Source organism: Cololabis saira, chromosome 10 (assembly GCF_033807715.1).
Source record: "Cololabis saira isolate AMF1-May2022 chromosome 10, fColSai1.1, whole genome shotgun sequence".
NCBI lineage: Eukaryota > Metazoa > Chordata > Actinopteri > Beloniformes > Belonidae > Cololabis > Cololabis saira.
Window position 1 is genome coordinate 20,208,595 of NC_084596.1, and position 19,471 is coordinate 20,228,065.

At 41.3% G+C, this 19,471-nt stretch overlaps 1 protein-coding gene across 1 annotated transcript in view; it reads left to right on the plus strand.

Annotated features, from left to right (window-relative positions):
- Positions 1-554: 554 nt before the first annotated feature.
- The window catches only part of LOC133451902 (vasoactive intestinal polypeptide receptor 2-like), a 135,672-nt gene continuing 116,755 nt past the window's right edge, over positions 555-19,471 (plus strand). Inside the window, exon 1 of the mRNA XM_061731056.1 lies at positions 555-653. Within this exon, the coding sequence (XP_061587040.1) occupies positions 603-653 (51 nt within the window). The 5' untranslated portion in view covers positions 555-602. The remainder of the gene's footprint in view (positions 654-19,471) is intronic.

Genomic DNA, 19,471 nt, shown 5'->3' on the forward strand with positions numbered 1-19,471 from the left:
AGTGTATAATAACTAGTGAAATTGATCATGTTCTGATTTGCATTTGTAGTTATTCTATATGTATTAAGTAATAGAATAATCAATACAAAGAGACAGAGTAATTCCATAAATGTATTTGAAAAAACAAACATTTACATTTAACCCTTGAAGCAAAGGTGTGGCGGCTGCCATACCTTGCCATACCCAATTGATGCCCCTGTCCCCGCCCACTCAGAATCCCACATAGATAATGAGGTTGGAGACTGGGAAGATAAAGACATGGCTCAGAGGCTGGATTTCTCATTTATTTAGCAAAAACAAACAAAAGCTTCTTTTTAAGACATTCAAGGCCTGTTTAAAATAGGTATTAGGTGCCATAATAGGTCCCCTTTAGTAATAAAATCCCTCCCCTGTGGGTTTTTTACTGTGAAAGTCCCCACAGGAACCGGCTCAGGTCGTGAGCCAGCTGTGGATAATGAGACTCGGCTCCGCGGAAGCGCCGCCTCCGCTGCCTCTGGCTCCGCCCCGCCGTCCACGGGATTTAAATCTTATTCCAGACTCTCTTCACCGAGATGAAACACTCTGAGTGAGACTTTCTCCTGTGAAACATCTGAGGACTGAACATGAAAAGTTTCCTGATTGTCACCTCGTGTCTGTGGACGTGCGCTCTCGTGGTGAGTTGCTTTCTGCGTGTTTTTCCACGGACGTTGTCATTAATAACCTGACAGGCTGGGAAACTGTGAGGGATTCATTATCTGCCGTGATCTCCAGTCACGGCGCAGTAATAAATGCAAACACGAATCAGTCTATCATCTTATTTTCCCTGTATTGAAAGAGTAAATCAGGTTTTATTGTGTTGGAAAACGATGGGAACATTTTAATTAAAGTCCAAACTGACATATTTAAATTGCCATTCCCCACATTTCCATCTAAAGAGGAGTATTTATTATTTTTCCCTCAGAACTTCATTCATATTCACTAAATATATTATTTTTTATAGACATGTTGTTATGTAACTCTTTATTCAGCCACCCAAAGTTTTGTTTTGCGCCTCCAGAGACATGGCAGGACCGTTACAGGCTAATTAAAGACAGATGTTTATCTGAAAGATGTATTCAGGAGATACAACCTTTTGGTCCATTAAAAGATGATAAGACCTTTTGTTTCGGACCCAAAACTACACGATTCAAGGTATTTTTCAGTTGGACTGGAATCAGTTTTGGCAGAAAAATTACAATTAATGTTGGAAACGGAGTAAAAGTCTGCTTCGTAACCCCACAGACAAACCAGTCATCTGAACTTCTGTCCATGAGGACAGAGCTGGAATCATCTGTTTACTTTCTAAATACAGCAAAGTTAAACTGATCTCCTTATCAACGCTGTCGACTAAGTGGAATGATGCTTTGAGTCTTTTCAGAGGCTTAAAATAACAATTTATTTAGCTCATTTAACATCAATGGCCTTTTTGCTGAAGACACTTAACTTATTTTAACTCTTAATTATTTAAATTCACTAGTCCCCAACAAAAGCCTATAGTTTTTATCGTCTAATAACTGACCTGGGTTGATTTAAAGCCTGGATTGTTCCTTTTTGAATAATTCGAAAGTTTTAAATATTTCAGTAAGCTTTTAAGTGGAAGTTTGAGTTTTAAAATGATGGGTAGAAACTTTAAGCATGTACCTGCCTGAAATCTGGGATTATTTCATTCAAAACTAGCCAGATTAACAATTATTAAACTGGTATGGTGATCATTTTATCAATAGACCCAACCGTTAGATGTTTTTAGGTGAAAAAAACACCAAAGCAATTTAAACACGATAAAAAGCAGAATTTAAAAACAAAAATGCCCGATGAGAGGATTCTGATGGCGTCTTTCCTCAAACTTGAGGTGCTTTTTTCTGTTTTCAGAGGTTTTAACAGTGAAGTAATCAGCAGATTGAAGAGGCAGTGGCATCACGTATCAGTGATGAGGATAATCCGGGGCGACAACGCCGAGCCTCCCGACCGCCGGAGCCGCTTGGTGTTCGTTAATAAGGATGAATTGTGGGTGTGACATCTCAGTTTGGCCGTTCTCTCTTAGGCATCCTCCAGCTATTATCCCACTTTTATCTCTTGAATTCCCCCTCCGTCCGTCACAGATGACCTGCCCTCTCTGTCTGCTCGCTCTGTTCCTCCCAGTCAGCCTCCTCTCAACAAAAACAGGTTCTTGTCACCCCAAACAAATGGCACGTTTGCTCGAGGGCACTCCAGATGGACATATACAGACTAGGGCTGGGGATCGATTCAAATGTCAAGAATCGATTCGATTCAGATTCTTAAGATTCAGAATCGATTATCATGTTTTGATTTGATCCGATTGGATTTGATTCCGATATTGATTTGGGTTAGTGTTATTAAAACTGTTTTTTTGGCTGCTGCATGAATTATATGACTGTGTAGTTATGCAACATATTAATACTAGTATTATATTGAGATTTAACAGCAAGTATTGGCAGCTAATGATGCTGTAAGGACCAATCACCTCCCAGAATGCTGATAAAACTGCTTTCAGAAACATTGTGTGGGTCAGAATTACCAAAAAATATCCAGGGCAGCAAACAGAGGCCGTATGAAATCGGTTTCATTTTTTCCCATTTATGAGAATCTGGTTTTTAGCATTTTAGCATTGCAAATGTAACCCCGAGACAGTATATAAAGTAATGAAATATAGACAATTTATGCCATTATAACTGAAAACCTTAATGTTTTCATACCTTTAAAGGTATTGTGACATCATTTTTAACATGCTTTTAACACTATTAAAAGTCTTGGCCAACATCCCTCAAATGTGTCTAAAAAGGTGTAACAAGAAAAACTTCACTCCAGTACTCGATGCCTGGCTTTTTATGACGGTGTTTTTTTGCGCCGTGAAAAACGCGTCCTTTTCCCCCTTTCCTGTCAATCATTGCCCCGCTCCTCCTCCCAACCTCCTCCAACCCAACTGCTACACACTTCTGCCGTCTCCACACACACGCGCGCACACCGAACCACAAACACCCACACACACAGCCCAAACAGGGCGACTACAGCCCGGGGATGAAGTCCGTGACCAGAGGACTCGACTGGAAGTCGAGTCCTCTGGTCACGGACTTCTAACAGCGGCGTCGGAGAGTTAAGCCGGGAGCGACAGGCGAAGCAAGCATGCACGAAAAAGCAGCAGGGCGAAGCAGACAGTCCACAGCAAACAATCACAAAAATAAAGGCATGCAAGCAGCAGTGTCCCCTTATCTTAAGTCCAGTCAGTGGCCGCGGGTCTTCTTAGCAGTTGTCCTCCGGTGATGAGAACAGAAGAGGCTCTAAACAGCTCCGTGTTAAGCCTGATTTATGGTTCCGCGTTAAATCGACGCAGAGCCTACGCCGTAGGGTTCAGCGTACGGTGCGCGTCGCAACCCTACGCCGTAGGCTCTGCGTCGTTGTAACGCGGAACCATAAATCAGCCTTTATGGTGCGCTGGAGAGGAGAGGAGACAGGGAGCTGGGTGGAGGGGGCGGTGATTTAGCGGGTCGAGACGTCACGACCCGCCAGCAAACCAGATGCGCCGTTTTTGCATAGTTATGCGGAAAATCCCAGAAAGCACACAATACACTGAATGTTAAAAGTTCGTTGTTTTTTGGGTGTAATTGATGTCAAGACACCCAACAAAACACAAAAAATCAAGAAAAATTTGTTTTTCATGTCACAATACCTTTTAAAGTCAAAAACATGGCACTAGTTATGCTCGTGTCCTTTTTTGGGCATAAACAAAAAAAAATTGGCCAAAGTTGTAATGTAATGATGAAAAAAAAAGATCTTAAGACATATGAATCGATTTAGGAATTAATATGAGAATCGATTTAGAATCGGAAAATCGATCTTTTCAACACAGGCCTAATACAGACACAGATATCAAGCTGAGTCGCTTGCCCTTGTTCGGTTTAGGTTTCTACCCTCGGCTCCCCGAGGAGGTCTGTGTAGTTTGGTGTAAACGCTATCCGCTGGTGGTCAGAGGTAACGTGTTGGCAGGCGACGGCCGAAGGCTCGCTGATGTGGCCCAGGCGGGTCTGTGAGCTCAGCGGATGGAAAAGAGGCCTGGATGGTAGTGATGTGCGGATCAATACTGAAATATCGATACTTCCAATACCAGATCTATATGCTATAAAATCGATTCTCAAACTAAAGTATCGATACTTTTGATGCTTCAGTCATTTGTGGTAATGTATATCGTTAACAGGAATACGGTGGAAAGTAACTAAAATGACACGCTGCTGGTAGGACCTACTCTTTTTTCATTTTTATACTAGTTCTTATTTTTGTTATTTTATTTGTTTTAATGGTTTTATTATTTTACTTCGGATCTTTTTTAGTGATGGAAACACCTTTTTCAAACTGTTTTTTCTGTTGTTGTATTAGCTCGACTGTATTGTTAATGAGGCCGCTACCTCAGTATACTTCTGACTTTAAATTAAATAAGGGACACTGATGTCTCATATTCTTAACCTATCTAAAATACACAATTTGTTTTAGATTTATCAGGCTCATTAGGTGTATTTGTTGTGGACTGGTTGTTGTCAGACCCAGATGTAGGAGAGCCGGAGGCAGGAGTTCTCAAAAACAATGATTTATTAACAAACAGCCCTGCTGAGCAGGATACAAAAAAACCAGAGCTCAAACAAGAACCAAAAACCTGGAACATGAAAAACTCCAAAACTTAAACTCGGAAAACACGGAGGGAGGAAACAGTACGGACCAGCAGCGAGCAAGGGAAAGACAAGACCAGATATACACAAGGGTTAACGAGACACAGGTGCAGACAATCAGGGCAGATGGGGAACAGGAAGGTCAAAGCAGAACTTAAACACAAAGACACGGGCTTCAAAATAAAACAGGAAGTGTCAAACCCTGACAGTATTTGCACAATGTATCGGTATCTTCAATACCAGCCTGAAATTTACTCAATATCGGATCGGAAAGGAAATTGATGGTATCGAACATCATTACTGGATGGTCTACCGAGGGCTGTACCCTCGACATGTGACAGAGTACAACCGTGGAAACTTCCTTTCCACTCTCAATTGTTCAATTAATTGATTTGAAACATTGTGGTCCTCTCTAGTCTTCTTAAGGTTCATGGTGTGAGGCGTTGGGCTGCTTGGTTTTCTTTGTGGGAGCTGTAATGGATCCTGTGCAGGAAGGAACCGAGCTGATGACGGAGAGCAGAGGCTGCAGGCCTCGTTCTTTGTTACTCCGAATGTTCACGGATCATCTTCAGCCTTCCAGGAGGTGTGAGAGGTTGTGGCTTGGGTCATTTCAATTGCGTACGGTGGCTCGGGAGGTGAAGCTGCCACCTGCCGACCTGGAAGCCGGTGGTTCGGTTCCTGGAACCGTCGTCCATGTGCCAAAGGGTTCCTTGGGAACTGAGAAGGACAAAAATACCTGTAGATCCCCGCAGACTGAGAGGCCGCTGCATGAATAGGTGCGTGGATGTGGTCGACGCTACTAAAAAAGTAAATTTACCAAAATATAATCAGTATTCCCTGCGTGTAAAACCACTTCCTTGTTAAAGAAGGTGCCGACACAACCTGCGTCATTAATTACGATTACTTATCAGGAGAAAAATACCATCTATTCTCTCGGCTGCCAGCTTTCAAATGCCAGGATTTGTTGTTCTGTTAGCAGGATTTTAATGGGATTGTAAATTGGAGCAGACTGCAACGATGTGAAAATGTCGTTGAAAACGGGAGAGAGGAAGAAGGCACGTTCTTTCGCCGAATCTCAAGGAGCGTTGGAAGGAGACTTTCTCTGTGTTTCATACTTGCTCAGTTGCTATAAATGCTTTAGACAAGTGTGGATCAGGTACTGTACCGCAGAGCCGTGCAAGGAACGATGAATAAAAAGGTAGAACCAACCTCCCACGGTGGGGGGATGAATGAAATATAATGGATTTATGTCCTGTTTTCTGGTTTTATATATGGCGTACAGGCCGGTCTTATCTGTAGCTGATGTGCAGGAGGATGCTCAGTGAACAGAGGCAGCGTCCAGTTTCCAAGGTCTGAGCAGCTTGTTCATCCACCGAGACAGGAGGAGGAATTGAAATGGAAAAATAGTAGCAATACTCTATTGTTGGGGACATAATTCAAAAAATATGCTGCAAAAATCTGTGTTTTTCTCTCACGTCATCCCTGACGGCAGCAGAGGCTCATGCCCACTAATTTGTATTATACCGTTTTTTTTTAATGTCTCCTTGTCAATAGTTGATGCATCTGAACATGTCTGCAGTATCGACAAACAAACAAGTTCCAGCAGCAACCGATCTCAGCTTGAACAAAATCCATGAATTCTCTTGTTCTACTTCGTTTAAAAACACAAAAGTTCTCATCGATCTGTTTTTTGCAAACTTGCATCCTCACATGCGTTCCTCCTGAAGGAGGATTAGATCATGGCGTTGCTGCCTGGCTTCTTTGTTCCAATAGTAGGGAGAGCGTATCCTAGAGGTTTATTTCATGTGTTGATCAACAAACAGCGGATTATTCATGAATGAAACAGCCGACTTTACATTTACATTTACAGTTACAACTTAAATATGTTGTAATAGGCTATAATAGGTTGGATGTTGTTGGTCTGGAAATGCAGGATACTCTTTAAAAAAGATTGGTACCAAAAACAACAACTCAGGACCTAGTGGAAGGTCAGTGGTGTGTTTTTCTGCTGAGAAAAATCCCCTCGGCTGTTTTTCTTATTTTGTTGAAGATGTTCTTGGGTTTCAGCCTTTGGCTGGAAAGCGGGTCGAAGCCAGACCAATCTAGCACATGGATGTGAGATTTGCCACGTGAATAGCCCTCTATCCACCCGTGTGTGTTGTGGCGAGAGCAGCCGAAGTACCGAGACCCAGACCTCCCTTTTCCAGCCGCCTCCTCCAACTCCTCTGTGATGGCACCAGGGCAATCCCAGGCCACCGGGGAGACCAAAGTCTGCATCCAGACAACTACACTCCAAGTCCTCCGCTGTTTTCTTTCCTTGTACCGATTAGTGTTGTTTTTGTTTCAATTTTAGTTTTAGTCTAGTCTTTGGGTCAAGCTATCATTTTAGTTTTTATTAATTTTAGTCACGTTCATTCTCCTTTTAGTCGTGTTAAGTTTCAGTCGACTAAAAGTCTGAGCATTTTAGTCTTATTTTAGTCAGAATTGTCCATTTTAGTCTAGTTTTATTCAAAGATTGTATTTAACTAAACCCATTTTACAATTCAAACAAGGTTATCTTATTATTATTTTATTGTTACCTTATAGACTCAAGAATACATTCATTCCAGATACAGAAGACTCTAATTCCAGTTTACAACATATCTATTTTTCCGCATTTCTCCCCATCTTTTTCTTTTTCCACGACACATTGGGTTTTCTTTTCCACGTCTAAAGTGTATCCAAAGATGGTCTCTTCTTCTTCTCCCAGCCCCAGAGAGGATCCCAGCGTTTCTCTATGTAACTTTGTTTTTAATTGACGTGAACCTAGAGCTCTGCGTTAATGGCATCAGCCTCTAACTCTGCAGCTGCATCTTCTGGATCTAATTCCCTGCGGGCCGCGACTGGGATTGAGGACGTGACGTCACCTAGCAGCAGAACTAAACCAGAGAAAACTACTGAAAACATGGAGATTAAGGATATTTGGTAGAACATTTAGTCTTGTTTTGGTCAACGAAAATGAAGACACATTTTAGCAGAATTTTTATTTTGTAATCTACGTTTTAGTCTCGTTTTTATTCGTCTACGATATTGCATTATATATGTAATTATCGATATTGTCACATGACCAGCATTTTCGTTGCGTCTCGTATTGTTTTCCTCAGGTGATAAAGGTTCGTTGACGACGATATTTAGTCATAATTTTCATTGAAGAAAGCAACTTCGGTACCGATGATGGCAAAGTATCCCAGAATGCATTTCACGTCAGGAAAGGTAAAGTAGAAAAGAGTAAAATGAGAGATATAACAGAATTTTTCTGTAGTTTCAAAATATTTTCATGTGTAACTTTAAACTTCAAATTCCTGGTTGTGAAGAAAGACACCATTTGAACATTTCCATTGATGTTTTTTGCATTCACAGGATGTTTTATGTAACACAGATGAAAGACAAAAGCTTAAGTGACTACATCCCACTCTGGAGGTCCATCCAATGTGGGGTAATTTGGCTGTGAGGGGGAGGCGGGCGCCAAGTTTGAATTTTTGTATTTTCAAATTTACACAATAGCCCTTTTAAATTAAGGAATCTCCAAACTCCATATTTATATGATAATATTCAAGTTCATTCAGCTCAGAGTTAGCCTTAGACAATCCCAAAGTGGAGTCTGACTCGCCCTGGTGAACTATTAAGCTGAAGTAGCTCACCCTAGCTGCTTGGATTCAAAGCTTAATAACATTTAATGACATTTGTAGCATGTAAGTTGCTGGTCTTTTTGTCCTCAGTTCTCAGTATGGTATTAAATTGAGGAATAAAGTAATAAGAGATCTGCTGCAGCTGTGTTCAGTTATTTTTTTCCTCATATTTCCTCCTACAGTTGATCAGAAACCACTTACAAGTAGGGCTGGGGGTCGATTCAAATGTCAAGAATCGATTCCATTCCGATTCTTAAGATTCAGAATCGATTATCAAGATTTGATTCGACCCGATTCCGATATTGATTTGGGTTGATTAGTGTTATTAATGAATTGTAGTTCATGACTGTAGTTATCCAACGTATTACTACTAGTATTATATTGAGATTCAACAGCAAGTATTGGCAGCTAATGATGCTGTAAGGACCAATCACCTCCCAGAATGTTGATATAACTGCAGAATTACCAAACAGATCCAGGGCAGCAAACAGAGGACGTATGAAATCAGTTTAAATTTTTCCCACGTTCCGTTTAAATTTTTTCCATTTTCGGTCTATTTCGGTTTTTAATTTTTGAGAATTTGGTTTTTAGCAATTTCTACAAATGTAACTCCAAGACAGTATATAAAGTAATGAAATATAGCGAATTTATGCAATTATAACTGAAAACTTTAATGTTTTCATACCTTTAAACAGGCAAAGGTAAGGCAAAGGCCTTTAAAGGCAAAAACATGGCACTAGTTATGCTTGTGTCCAACAAAAAAATACTTTTTTGGGCATAAACAAAAAAACACTAAAAGTTGTAATGATGAAAAATAATCGATCTTCAGACATACAAAGTAAATTTTTAGGAATTGATATGAGAATCGATTTAGAATCGGAAAATCGATTTTTCAACACAGACCTACTCCCAAGTTGTGCACAAACGGTTATTTCAACAAAATATAATGTTACCCTAAGTAATGCAAGAGTGAAATGAAATGTTCCAGTGAAAACAATGCAAGTTTAAGTCTCAGCAATGCCAGATAGTTGCCAGAAAAACATATGGGACACGAGTGGAGATTGAATAAATAAGAGGGGCCGAGGCCGTGCTGCATAATCAGGTGTGAACGGGACTAATTATTTTGGAGCTGGACTACATGTGAATAATTCAACCCACTACAGTTACAACATGTCCTAAATGCTTTCACACGAGAACACTGTGAACAGTCTTACTGCGTGCATTTTCTCCTCAGGTCATACGTGTCCATTTTTGTCAAATATTGTCACAAAAGGGAGCTAGATGCTTCGATTCAAATATAACTTATGGCATTTATTTGCGTAACGAAAGCGTTTTAATGCTGTGTTTGAGTTTTCATCATTCTTCTGTCGTTTTCAAAGTTTTGGTATTCATCTTTCATTTTAAGTATTAATTTGTGCCACTCGGTCACGTAAAGGAAAACACATAAAGCTCAAGGTGGCGATTCAGAAGATATTAACAATAATGGCTCTAGATTTACTTGGTTTTTAGACTTTTTGTTTGAAGAGTTTTGTTTTGAAGCTGGATGTTTATTCGCTTTATCCACTTTGTAATCTGCATGTGTCATTTGGAAATGTTTATATATTTAAATAGCTCATGAGTATATCTATGTGTCCATCACTTGGTATTCATGTAAATTAGCCTCATGTCCCCCCTCCAACACATGCCTGCAGCCCGCCACTGCCCCTCTGCAGCTGGGAGGAACCCTGCCTGCTGCTCCGATGAGGTGAATGTAATGACCGCTAACAGCGGAGACGGGGAAGCCCAGGGTAATTCGTAGATCAAGAGGTTCCCGAGCGTAGAGACGGCTGTTTTTCAGTGCATTAATTCACTTTTTGCAGGCAAAAGGTGTCACTTAAACTGACACGATGAGTTGCATCTTCTCTCTGCTGTGCGCTCCGGATTGAGAGAATTACTCATGACGAAAACCAGATTTATTATTAGATCTCACGGACTGTTAAATGTCTAATATTATTGAATTTGCTGCTTAGCCAAACCTGTTGGTGAAACTGATTAAGTAAGAGCCTCTAATGGGAAAAGTAGTGCCGGTTTTAATAATGATTCATCCTGTGGTTGTGGGAAAAGACACTATTCAGATCTGTTTTCATCACATAAAACATGAAAGGAGGATTGCTAAAATAATTTAAACTGGGTTAAGAGCTGCCCAGCATATTATCATTAAAATGGAGAAGGGAAGTGTGAACCAAGCCTTCTGACTCTTGAACAACGGAAAACCAATCATGTGAAAACTCAGTAATATGATATGAGGTTGCTTCAGTTTGTCAGGCCTAGGTTCAACATCATTAAATGGCCAATCCTGTTTTCTTGTCTTCCCTGATAGCACAGTGACATTGGATTCAAATAGTGAAAGCATCACCTTCATGCCTGTGTTATGCATCACGTCTTTACCCAGTTAGCCAGGTTTCAGCTAGTATAAGCCCCAGGTAGTTTTAAAGGGTCTATTACCAGGAACAGCCCTGTACCGAGAACCTTTTTGGAGCCTAGACAGGTTCCCTCACTTGGGATAGTTCCTTCATTTATTGTTATTCAGTCTTATTGGTATCTCTTTCGAGTTTCATGTTGATCTTTTCATTTTTGCTTTTTTTTCCTTTTATTTGATTGACAGTTGGCAAATAGTGAAATTGGTGCGTTACTGCCACTAATACCCAGAGGTGGACAGAGTACTCGACCCCAGTACTTGAGTAAGAGTACAAATACTACTGGTCAAAATTTACTCCCTTACAAGTAAAAGTAGCTCAGTCAAAATATTACTCGAGTAAGAGTAGAAAAGTACTTGCTTTTAAAGGTACTTAAGTATCCAAAAGTAAATGCTTTTAAATTTACTTTAAGTAAAAGTAAGAGTAAGAGTAAGAGTAAATTTCTTATTTTCCACATCAGTAAATTACTATATTTTTTCTAAATTAATTTAAGGATCTTTTAACTCTTGTTTCTGAGAATTCGATGTTGAGTTGTTGAAAGCAGAGAGGTAGTTCTGCTTCCGCAGACACAATAAACATTTGAAAATAAATGTCTGTGGTTTGTCTGTGCCCTCATTTTTTACTCGGTCGAACTCAAACATTGAGTTAAGATACGGCCAAGGATTTTGTTAAAGTCCCTGCTCCAAGTCCGGCTCATTATCAGACTCAGACGACTCAGCGGATTGTCTTTCTTCTCCTGACGCAGGCGTAGTCATTGTTGCGGCTCTGTCTTGACAAACGCAGGCTACTTTGGCGGTATCGTTTTGAGGAGGCTTGACGTATTTCCGCTTTACGTACATCCCAGTGGAGAGCGTGCACTGTGATAGGTCTCCTCCTTTGACAAAAACAGCTTGTGTCCAATAGGATTTTAGGGAAGAAGAAAAAAGAGCAGACCTGAAAGTAACGAGTACTTTTCAGCCTTCCTAGAAATTTACTCGAGTGAAAGTAAAAATATGAATGAATGAATGAATGAATGAATGAATGAATGTATTCAAGTAAGAGTAATAAGTACCAAAGAAATCTAACACTCAAGTAAAGTACAAATCCTCTGGATATGTACTTAAGTACAGTACTCAAGTAAATTTACTCCGTTTACTGTCCACCACTGCTAATACCCCTTTTCCACCAAACCGGTTCCAGGGCTGGTTCTGGGCCAGGGCTGGTGCTGGTTCACAACTCGTTCAACTTGGGAACCAGCTGAGAACCAGTTTGCTTTTCCATAGCTCGGGTGCTGAGGGGAGCCACGTCAGTTACGTCGCTGCAAAACTCAGTTTAGTCGCTACGTTTACATTGGCACCAAAGTTGAAGCAACAACAATGTATTTGCTCTAATACAGACTTGGTCCTCGTAGCTCCTCCGTGGACACATCTCTAAAAGACGGGTTGTTTCCTCCTCATTCCACTGCTGCTTTGCTGCATCCAGATTCATTCTTATTTGAAAATGTCTCCGTCTCCCAGTCTCACTACTGCCGTTGGTCTTAATAACTCCGCCCCCTCCACTTACCTAAGCGGTTCTTTCCTCGAGCCCAGCAAAGAGTTGGTGCTACCTTGGAACCGGTCTTTCTGGCCCGGAGCCAGTTCTTTATCAGTGGGAACAGAAAACCTGGTTCCAAAATCAGCCCTGGAACTGGTTTGGTGGAAAAGGGGTACAAGTGACATAGGGTTGTTAGTCAGTGGATCCTTCCTGGACCAACACCATAATAAAAAGGCCATAGAGTGCGTTGGGATTTGCTGGAGAATATTTTTAACAATATAGGATTTTCGGATTTTCGGATTTTCTTATCAGAAGTAGAAGATTTTGGCACAAATTGGAACAATTCTTGTCCCATTAGTTCAACAAAATATGCAGAGTTGTTTATTTTTGACCAGGCAGGGAGGATTTAGCGAGGACCAGGATTGAGACACTACTGAACACATGAGGTTATATAGAACTGCTTCGTTGACAAATGAGCAAGACAATACTGTGCTAATGAGTGGGGAGGGTCTGGTGTATCGGGTCAAAGCAATTCATCCCCCCATGTAGTCAGAAGTGGTATTCAAATGAAAGTAAAGGCAGGAATAGCTATATAGTTGAAATCCAGTGCACAATAACCTGTGATATTCACTGAAAAAGTTTAAGTTTTGATCTGTGAAGTTTGTGTAGTGGGCTGCAGAGTTAACTGTTCAAAAAAAATAAAATAACTGGGCTTAACCACTTTATTTTGTCATCTACGTGTCACAAAGGCATCAAAACCTCATGAATCATTCAGCCAGCAGGTTCAACACAACAATAAACAGAGACTACTTAAAACCAGGGCTGACAGCTCAGTCTGCAGAGAAGTCTGCGCTCACATTGACACATCCATTTGTGCTGAGCGAGCCTGTTAGATTTGAATAAATGTACGGTGGATCCGCCGCACCGCATCCAGATCTGAGCCACTCATTTTATCCCCAGCAAAATCCCCAGAATGCATCAAAGCCTCACTGTTGGGGGAGTGTGTTCGATGAGGGATTGGGGGGGGGGGGGGTTGTGGTTCTGAAGCAGTTAAGTAATGGGAAGATGAAGACTGGAAGTAATTAAAACTGCACGGGATTTATCTAAGGATCATCTCTCGATGCAAATGAAGTAGGTGAGCAACGCAAATAGTCTCAGCGGTGCGCCGCGCGTTTAATCCGTTTCAACCGTTTATCTGAACACGACCAGCCTCCACGTAGTCCTTCACTCAAACGGCGGGCACAAGAAAAGGGAAACTCAACCTTGCATCTGAAAGTGAACACTGAATTAAATTTATAATGCGCTCAAAGATAAAGTCAAAATAAAAAGCACAATGGCCGAAAGATCTGGACAGCTTTGTAAGGAAGGGTGTCCCGGTCCAGACAGCAGCAGGATTTATTGTTTGCTGGTTTGATCAACACATTGGTGGAGCAGCTTTTCATTCCCGGCTTCTCTGATGACTAACAGAGCGTTAATCCTTCAAACCGCTGCCACGGCGTCTGCATTTCAGTGTCAGAGCACTTCCTTGTTTCATGAACGTTACAAAAAGCTGTTTAGAAAAGAAAAGCTGAACGGAGACAAACGTTGCATTGAGTTTGGAGAATGTCATTGATTCGGAAAATAATGGAAGTGGAAGGTGAAAATCAATGGCTTTCCAGAGTGAATGGGGGTGTAACGTGAGTGGGTGCATCAGGTAAAACAGCCTCCATCACTGATACTGTGATTCCTGATTTCCAGCTGTGAGCTCACTGAGATGCAGGACGAGTGTATGTAATGTTTTTCAGTCTCAAAACGTGAACAACACACAGCACTGCTGTGACGAAAAAAAGGAAACCAGCATCGAAAAAAGTCTCCAGTGAAGTAAAAACGCCACATGCTTTTATCCCACAAAGAACAAACATCACTTGCAAATTGGCGAGAAAGAGTTCTTTCTTTCTTTCTTTCTTTCTTTCTTTCTTTCTTTCTTTCTTTCTTTCTTTCTTTCTTTCTTTCTTTCTTTCTTTCTTTCTTTCTTTCTTTCTTTCTTTCTTTCTTTCTTTCTTTCTTTCTTTCTTTCTTTCTTTCTTTCTTTCTTTCTTTACCCTTAACACAGCTTGTAGAGTTAATCTTTAAAAAGGCTTTAGATTTACTACTTATGTATTTACGGCCTGGGATTCACGGACGCCGCCTGGCATCAGCAGGACCACCATCACTCTCTTTGGATAAGCTTTCTGAAGGCTTCACAATCCATCGTCTAGGTTTATGACCGAGTTCTGTCTCATCAGTCGTTTCACAAGTGAAAAATGACACCAGCACGGCGCTATCATCTTTTATGTTTGTACTTGAAGTGCGCTCGTCTCGCCGCAGTCTCCTTCAGGAACAGTACGTAGTCATTACGTAGAAAATTAGATCATTACGCAGAGAGTAGCAGGTTCAACATTTATGTTTCACTTACAAGCAGAACTTGATCTTTTTTTAAATTTACTGCGTCCTCTTGTGTTTTGATTGGTTGCATTGATGCGTATAGAGATGCTAGTGGAGACTCATTCATCCACCGTCTGTTCCTGAGGATGCCCTCCAGCTAACGATGCTGTCTGGATAGAAGGGGGAGACATCTTCAAGAACAAAAGAAATTAAGTCCAGTTGCCTGGTTTCAAACTCCGAGGTTCAAAAATCTCAGCTTTTAACTGTTGATGGGTCATAAAAAAATGGTAAAACTCTCTTTAGTGCCTCACCTGTGGACTCGTCCTCCACCTGGTAGCAGGTAGAGGTCCAAATCAGAGAACGACAGGACAATAGTTCATTTTTGCATGTCAGGCCTGCAACTTTCTAAAAGAAGATGACTTGGTAAATGTTAACACTTCTCACAACCCTTAAAACATTGTAGGTGTCCAGCTTAGGTTTGTACCTTTCTTTTGCTTTAACTCCCTATAGTTACTTTACATAATAAAATAGTATTTGTCTTGATTCTGGATCTCAATCCGGCACCTTTTAAGTGTTGTTCAGTTCTCTTGTTTGGTTAAATTCTGTCCTGTTCAGCTGAATTTCGTTACTTCTGTACGCCTGTTTGTTTGGTTTACTTCCTGTTTTATTTTGAAAGTCACTGGTTTGAATTCCTTTGTTTTAAACGGTACCAACTTAAGCATCGAGTGTTTTAGGCACGTTTCCACTAGGAGGAGGTAAATCTGGTGGACAGGAACTTCTAACAGGCCGTGGCGTTTCCACTACAGCGTAGCGCCACACAGGAACCTTTGACTGAAAATAGCACCGTCGACCACCGGGTGGCGGTAATGCGCATTTTTTGCAGTTCGCAAATGGCCAGCAGAAGAATAAAAAGAAAAAGAAACACGTCAACAAAGGATGCTACTTGTTTTTTTGTTTTCTTTAAACATACGCCGCTGCAATAGCGATTGAGATTAAGATTATGAAAACCGCCGCCGGACCTCTATATCGGTGTAATATGACAGCAAGACCTGAACCGACGTGTCGGTCTAGCCATTATTTTTTTAATGTAATCTCTGACTGCATCAAATGTACTTGTAGAAAAATGTCTCTGGTCAGAATGCTTAAAGGAGCTTGAGGCCGGATTGTGGCAGGATTTATGAAAAAAATCCGTATACATTTTAAGTTTTCTAGTAATAATGTCAGATGAAGCGTTCCAAACCAAAAAGAATGAGCCCTCTAGTGCAGGGGTTCTTAACCTTTCTGACCTTGGGGCCCAATTTTTTCAGTACAGAGTGGCCCGGGGCCCGTTAAATATTAACACTGTATAGCAGGGGTATTCAACTTTAAGAGGTCCATTTAGAGAAAATGTACTCAAGCGAAGGTCCAGAACATCACAATAAATATATATATATATATATATATATATATATATATATATTGAATATATATATTGAATATATATATATATATATATATATATATATATATATATATATATATATATATATATTCAATAGTTGTATCAACATCTGCATCTGACTGTTATATTAAAAAAGTACATGCCGGTATTTGCCCATTAACATGTGTAACTTCAATTACACATATTTTTTTCTCTTAAAAATAAAATAGATTTTATTTTATTTTTCAAATGCTATCTTATTTTATTTCTTTACCAGCAGTTTGAATTTCCCCTTTTCTTTGTTAATTGTCTCAACACATTTTTATAATAAATGAATATAAACACATCTTAACAATTGAACAGTTTTGCAGTTTTTCTTTCTTCCCCTCTTATAATCTTATATGTCCCCACTTTCTGTCGTTCAGTGAGAGAACTGAGCTCTAATTTCTCCTGCCAGGACTTTAAATCTGGGCTGGATGGTGTCAGGTTCTCATGAGAAGGTGCTCATTGATGAGCCTGGAACGATATTTAGTTTTATTTAGCTTCTCATCTCTGTAAGAGTCAAGCTAATTACTTACTAAGTAACTTACTAAGTTTTATTTACATTAATAAGTTGTCAGGACTGCGCGTGTCGGATTTCATCCGAGCCTGATCAGCTGAGACGGGCAGGGCCCACAGCTCTCTGGCTGCGCTGCAGCCGTGTCACTTTCCAAACGCTTTTGCGAGCCAGAACAACAGTCCAGCCCACACATCTACATGTACAATCCTTCAGCAGTAACGACGGAGCCGCCCGAGCGGCACCGACCTCCCCGGCCGCGGGGACTCATCAGGATGAATGAACACGCCGCGCTCGCTCGCTCTGGGCGCAGACCCAAGTAATCGATCCCTGATCCTGGCGGATCTAAACGTACTCTGTGCAAAATGAAGGATTTTCACTATAAATACACACCATTTCTCTTACTATTACACGTACAACTAGCTGAGGGTCTTCTTCTCCTCATTTGGTCGGCAGTTCCTATGCAGTCCCGCGGCCCCCGCGGCACACACGTACAAAACTGATTTTTTTTCGCGGCCCACTAGATGGCGCTCGCGGCCCAAGTGTGGGCCGCGGCCCTATGGTTAAGAATCACTGCTCTAGTGTATCTCTCCTTTGCCTTGAACAGGCTGTGTGCTGCAAAATGTGCTGCAATTCGGTCCTGAATTTCCCGCGCTGGGCTGCGGATGTGACGTCACATGACGCTGCATGCACGTTCTGCCCGTTCTCCCGTGCCGGCTTCACTGTTGGCTGCAGTACCCCCAACGGCCGTCGTGGTGAAGGGTGGCGCTAGAGAGTCTCATTTCTTAAAAGGAGCCTCAAGCTCCTTTAAATGATTTGTGGTCATATGATTTCAGTTCACGTGAGAGGGCTGAACGTAATCTCCTGCTTCTAGAAAACCCAATCAGCATCTCCGACTAAAGGGCCAGTTTTTGGCTCCGTAAAGGTTCCTGAAGGCCACATTACAGGGCCGTTCCTGCTAATGGAAACACTCGCAAAAGCGCCTAGTGTCGGTGTCTCCCTCCTCCCCTGCTAGTCTGTTTGTTGTGCTGCTCTGGTGTTCTTCCTGTGTTGTTCACGTTACCTCTGTTCAGGTTCCTTCTCTTTTCGCTTTAAATCAGGGGTCACCAATCCTGGTCCTCGAGGGCCTGTGTCCTGCATTAGAGTTTTCTCTGCTTTAACACACCTGATTCTAATTAATCGTCGTCATCAGCTTGTCATTGAGGTCTGCACAATTCTCTTAACGACACAGTAACTTTTATCACGGTGCAATGAAGCAGCGAAACATGTAAAACATGCAGGACACCGGCCCTCGAGGACCAGGATTGGTGACCCCCGCTTTAAATCAATATTAATGTTCACTATCCTGCTGCGGCAGCACTTTTGTTTAAACAAACGACATTACTAAGTGCATATTTTGCTCCATCCTGCCTCACACGGTTTTTGGAGGAACCACATCTTTAGTCGAATGGAGAAACATGCAAAACCCCTTTCAATATTTCTTTGAAGAAAGTTCAAAAAGAAATATTTCAATGATCTTCTCATGAATTTGTTGAAAACATAGAATTTCTTTGGTCTTCACAGGAACATGCTTGCTAAGTAAATTTAAGAAAAAGTTAATGTTTTCCAAATATTCCCGACTTTTTCGGATTTGCAGCATTTCATCTTTGAATCCCGTGTCTGATATTATTGCAGTCCAGCGGCTGCTTGGCTGTGAGGAAGCAGCTCCGATGCCCTTCACAAAGCTGTTTCAGTCTGCACCGCGGTTTGATTTGCAGCCAGAATGAGTCAAACTATACACACTCTGGTTTACTTCATGGCCCGCGTGAGTGTTAACACGTGAGCTTAACAGAACGGCAGCTTGGACATTCGCTCCTGCCAGCCCAGATATTCTGCGTCCTTTTTTTCACCCCCAAAGAGCTTTATCTGTTTCCAGCGTCTCCTGTATGTAAACATGGAGCACATACACGGAGAGCTGGCAGAGCAGATATAATACAGAGGGCAGATGAAAGCACATATCTCCACCTCCAGAGGATCAACAGCAAGTTTCAGCATCCACCAATCCCACACCACACCCACAGCCTTTATGTTTGCAATGCAGCCGGTGAATAATTCATCCAACAAGTTAGTTATCGTTCGTCCTTTTAAATATTACCTTTCACTATATGCATTAAATCTTCAGTATGAAGGTGTATAAAATCCCATCCTGCCTTGTAGCTGTGATCAAACCCACACACGCCCCTCACCACATCCAGAAAAAAAAGGAAAGGGGGAACTGAAGAGGCTAAAAAACTGCTTTGTCTCCAAAAAGTCACAAGTTTTAAGTATCTGTCGCTGGTTTTTCTAGTTATGAAGTCTCACTAAAAAAGACAGAGAGGGAGGAGGACGAACATTCACGACTTTTATGTTCTTTTATGTTAAATCAAACTTCTTTAACTGCGACTAAGATGCATAAAATGTGACACTTGAAAAAGATTTAAAATGCATCCGAATGCCAACCATCAACAGTCTGGAGGGTCAGTGAGTGACATGAAAACACGATCATTAAGCTGTGTGTGTGTGTGTGTGTGTGTGTGTGTGTGTGTGTGTGTGTGTGTGTGTGTGTGTGTGTGTGTGTGTGTGTGTGTGTGTGTGTGTGTGTGTGTGTGTGTGTGTGTGTGTGTGTGTGTGTGTGTGTGTGTGTGTGTGTGTGTGTGTGTGTGTGTGTGTGTGTGTGTGTGTGTGTGTGTGTGTGTGTGTGTGTGTGTGTGTGTGTGTGTGTGTGTGTGTGTGTGTGTGTGTGT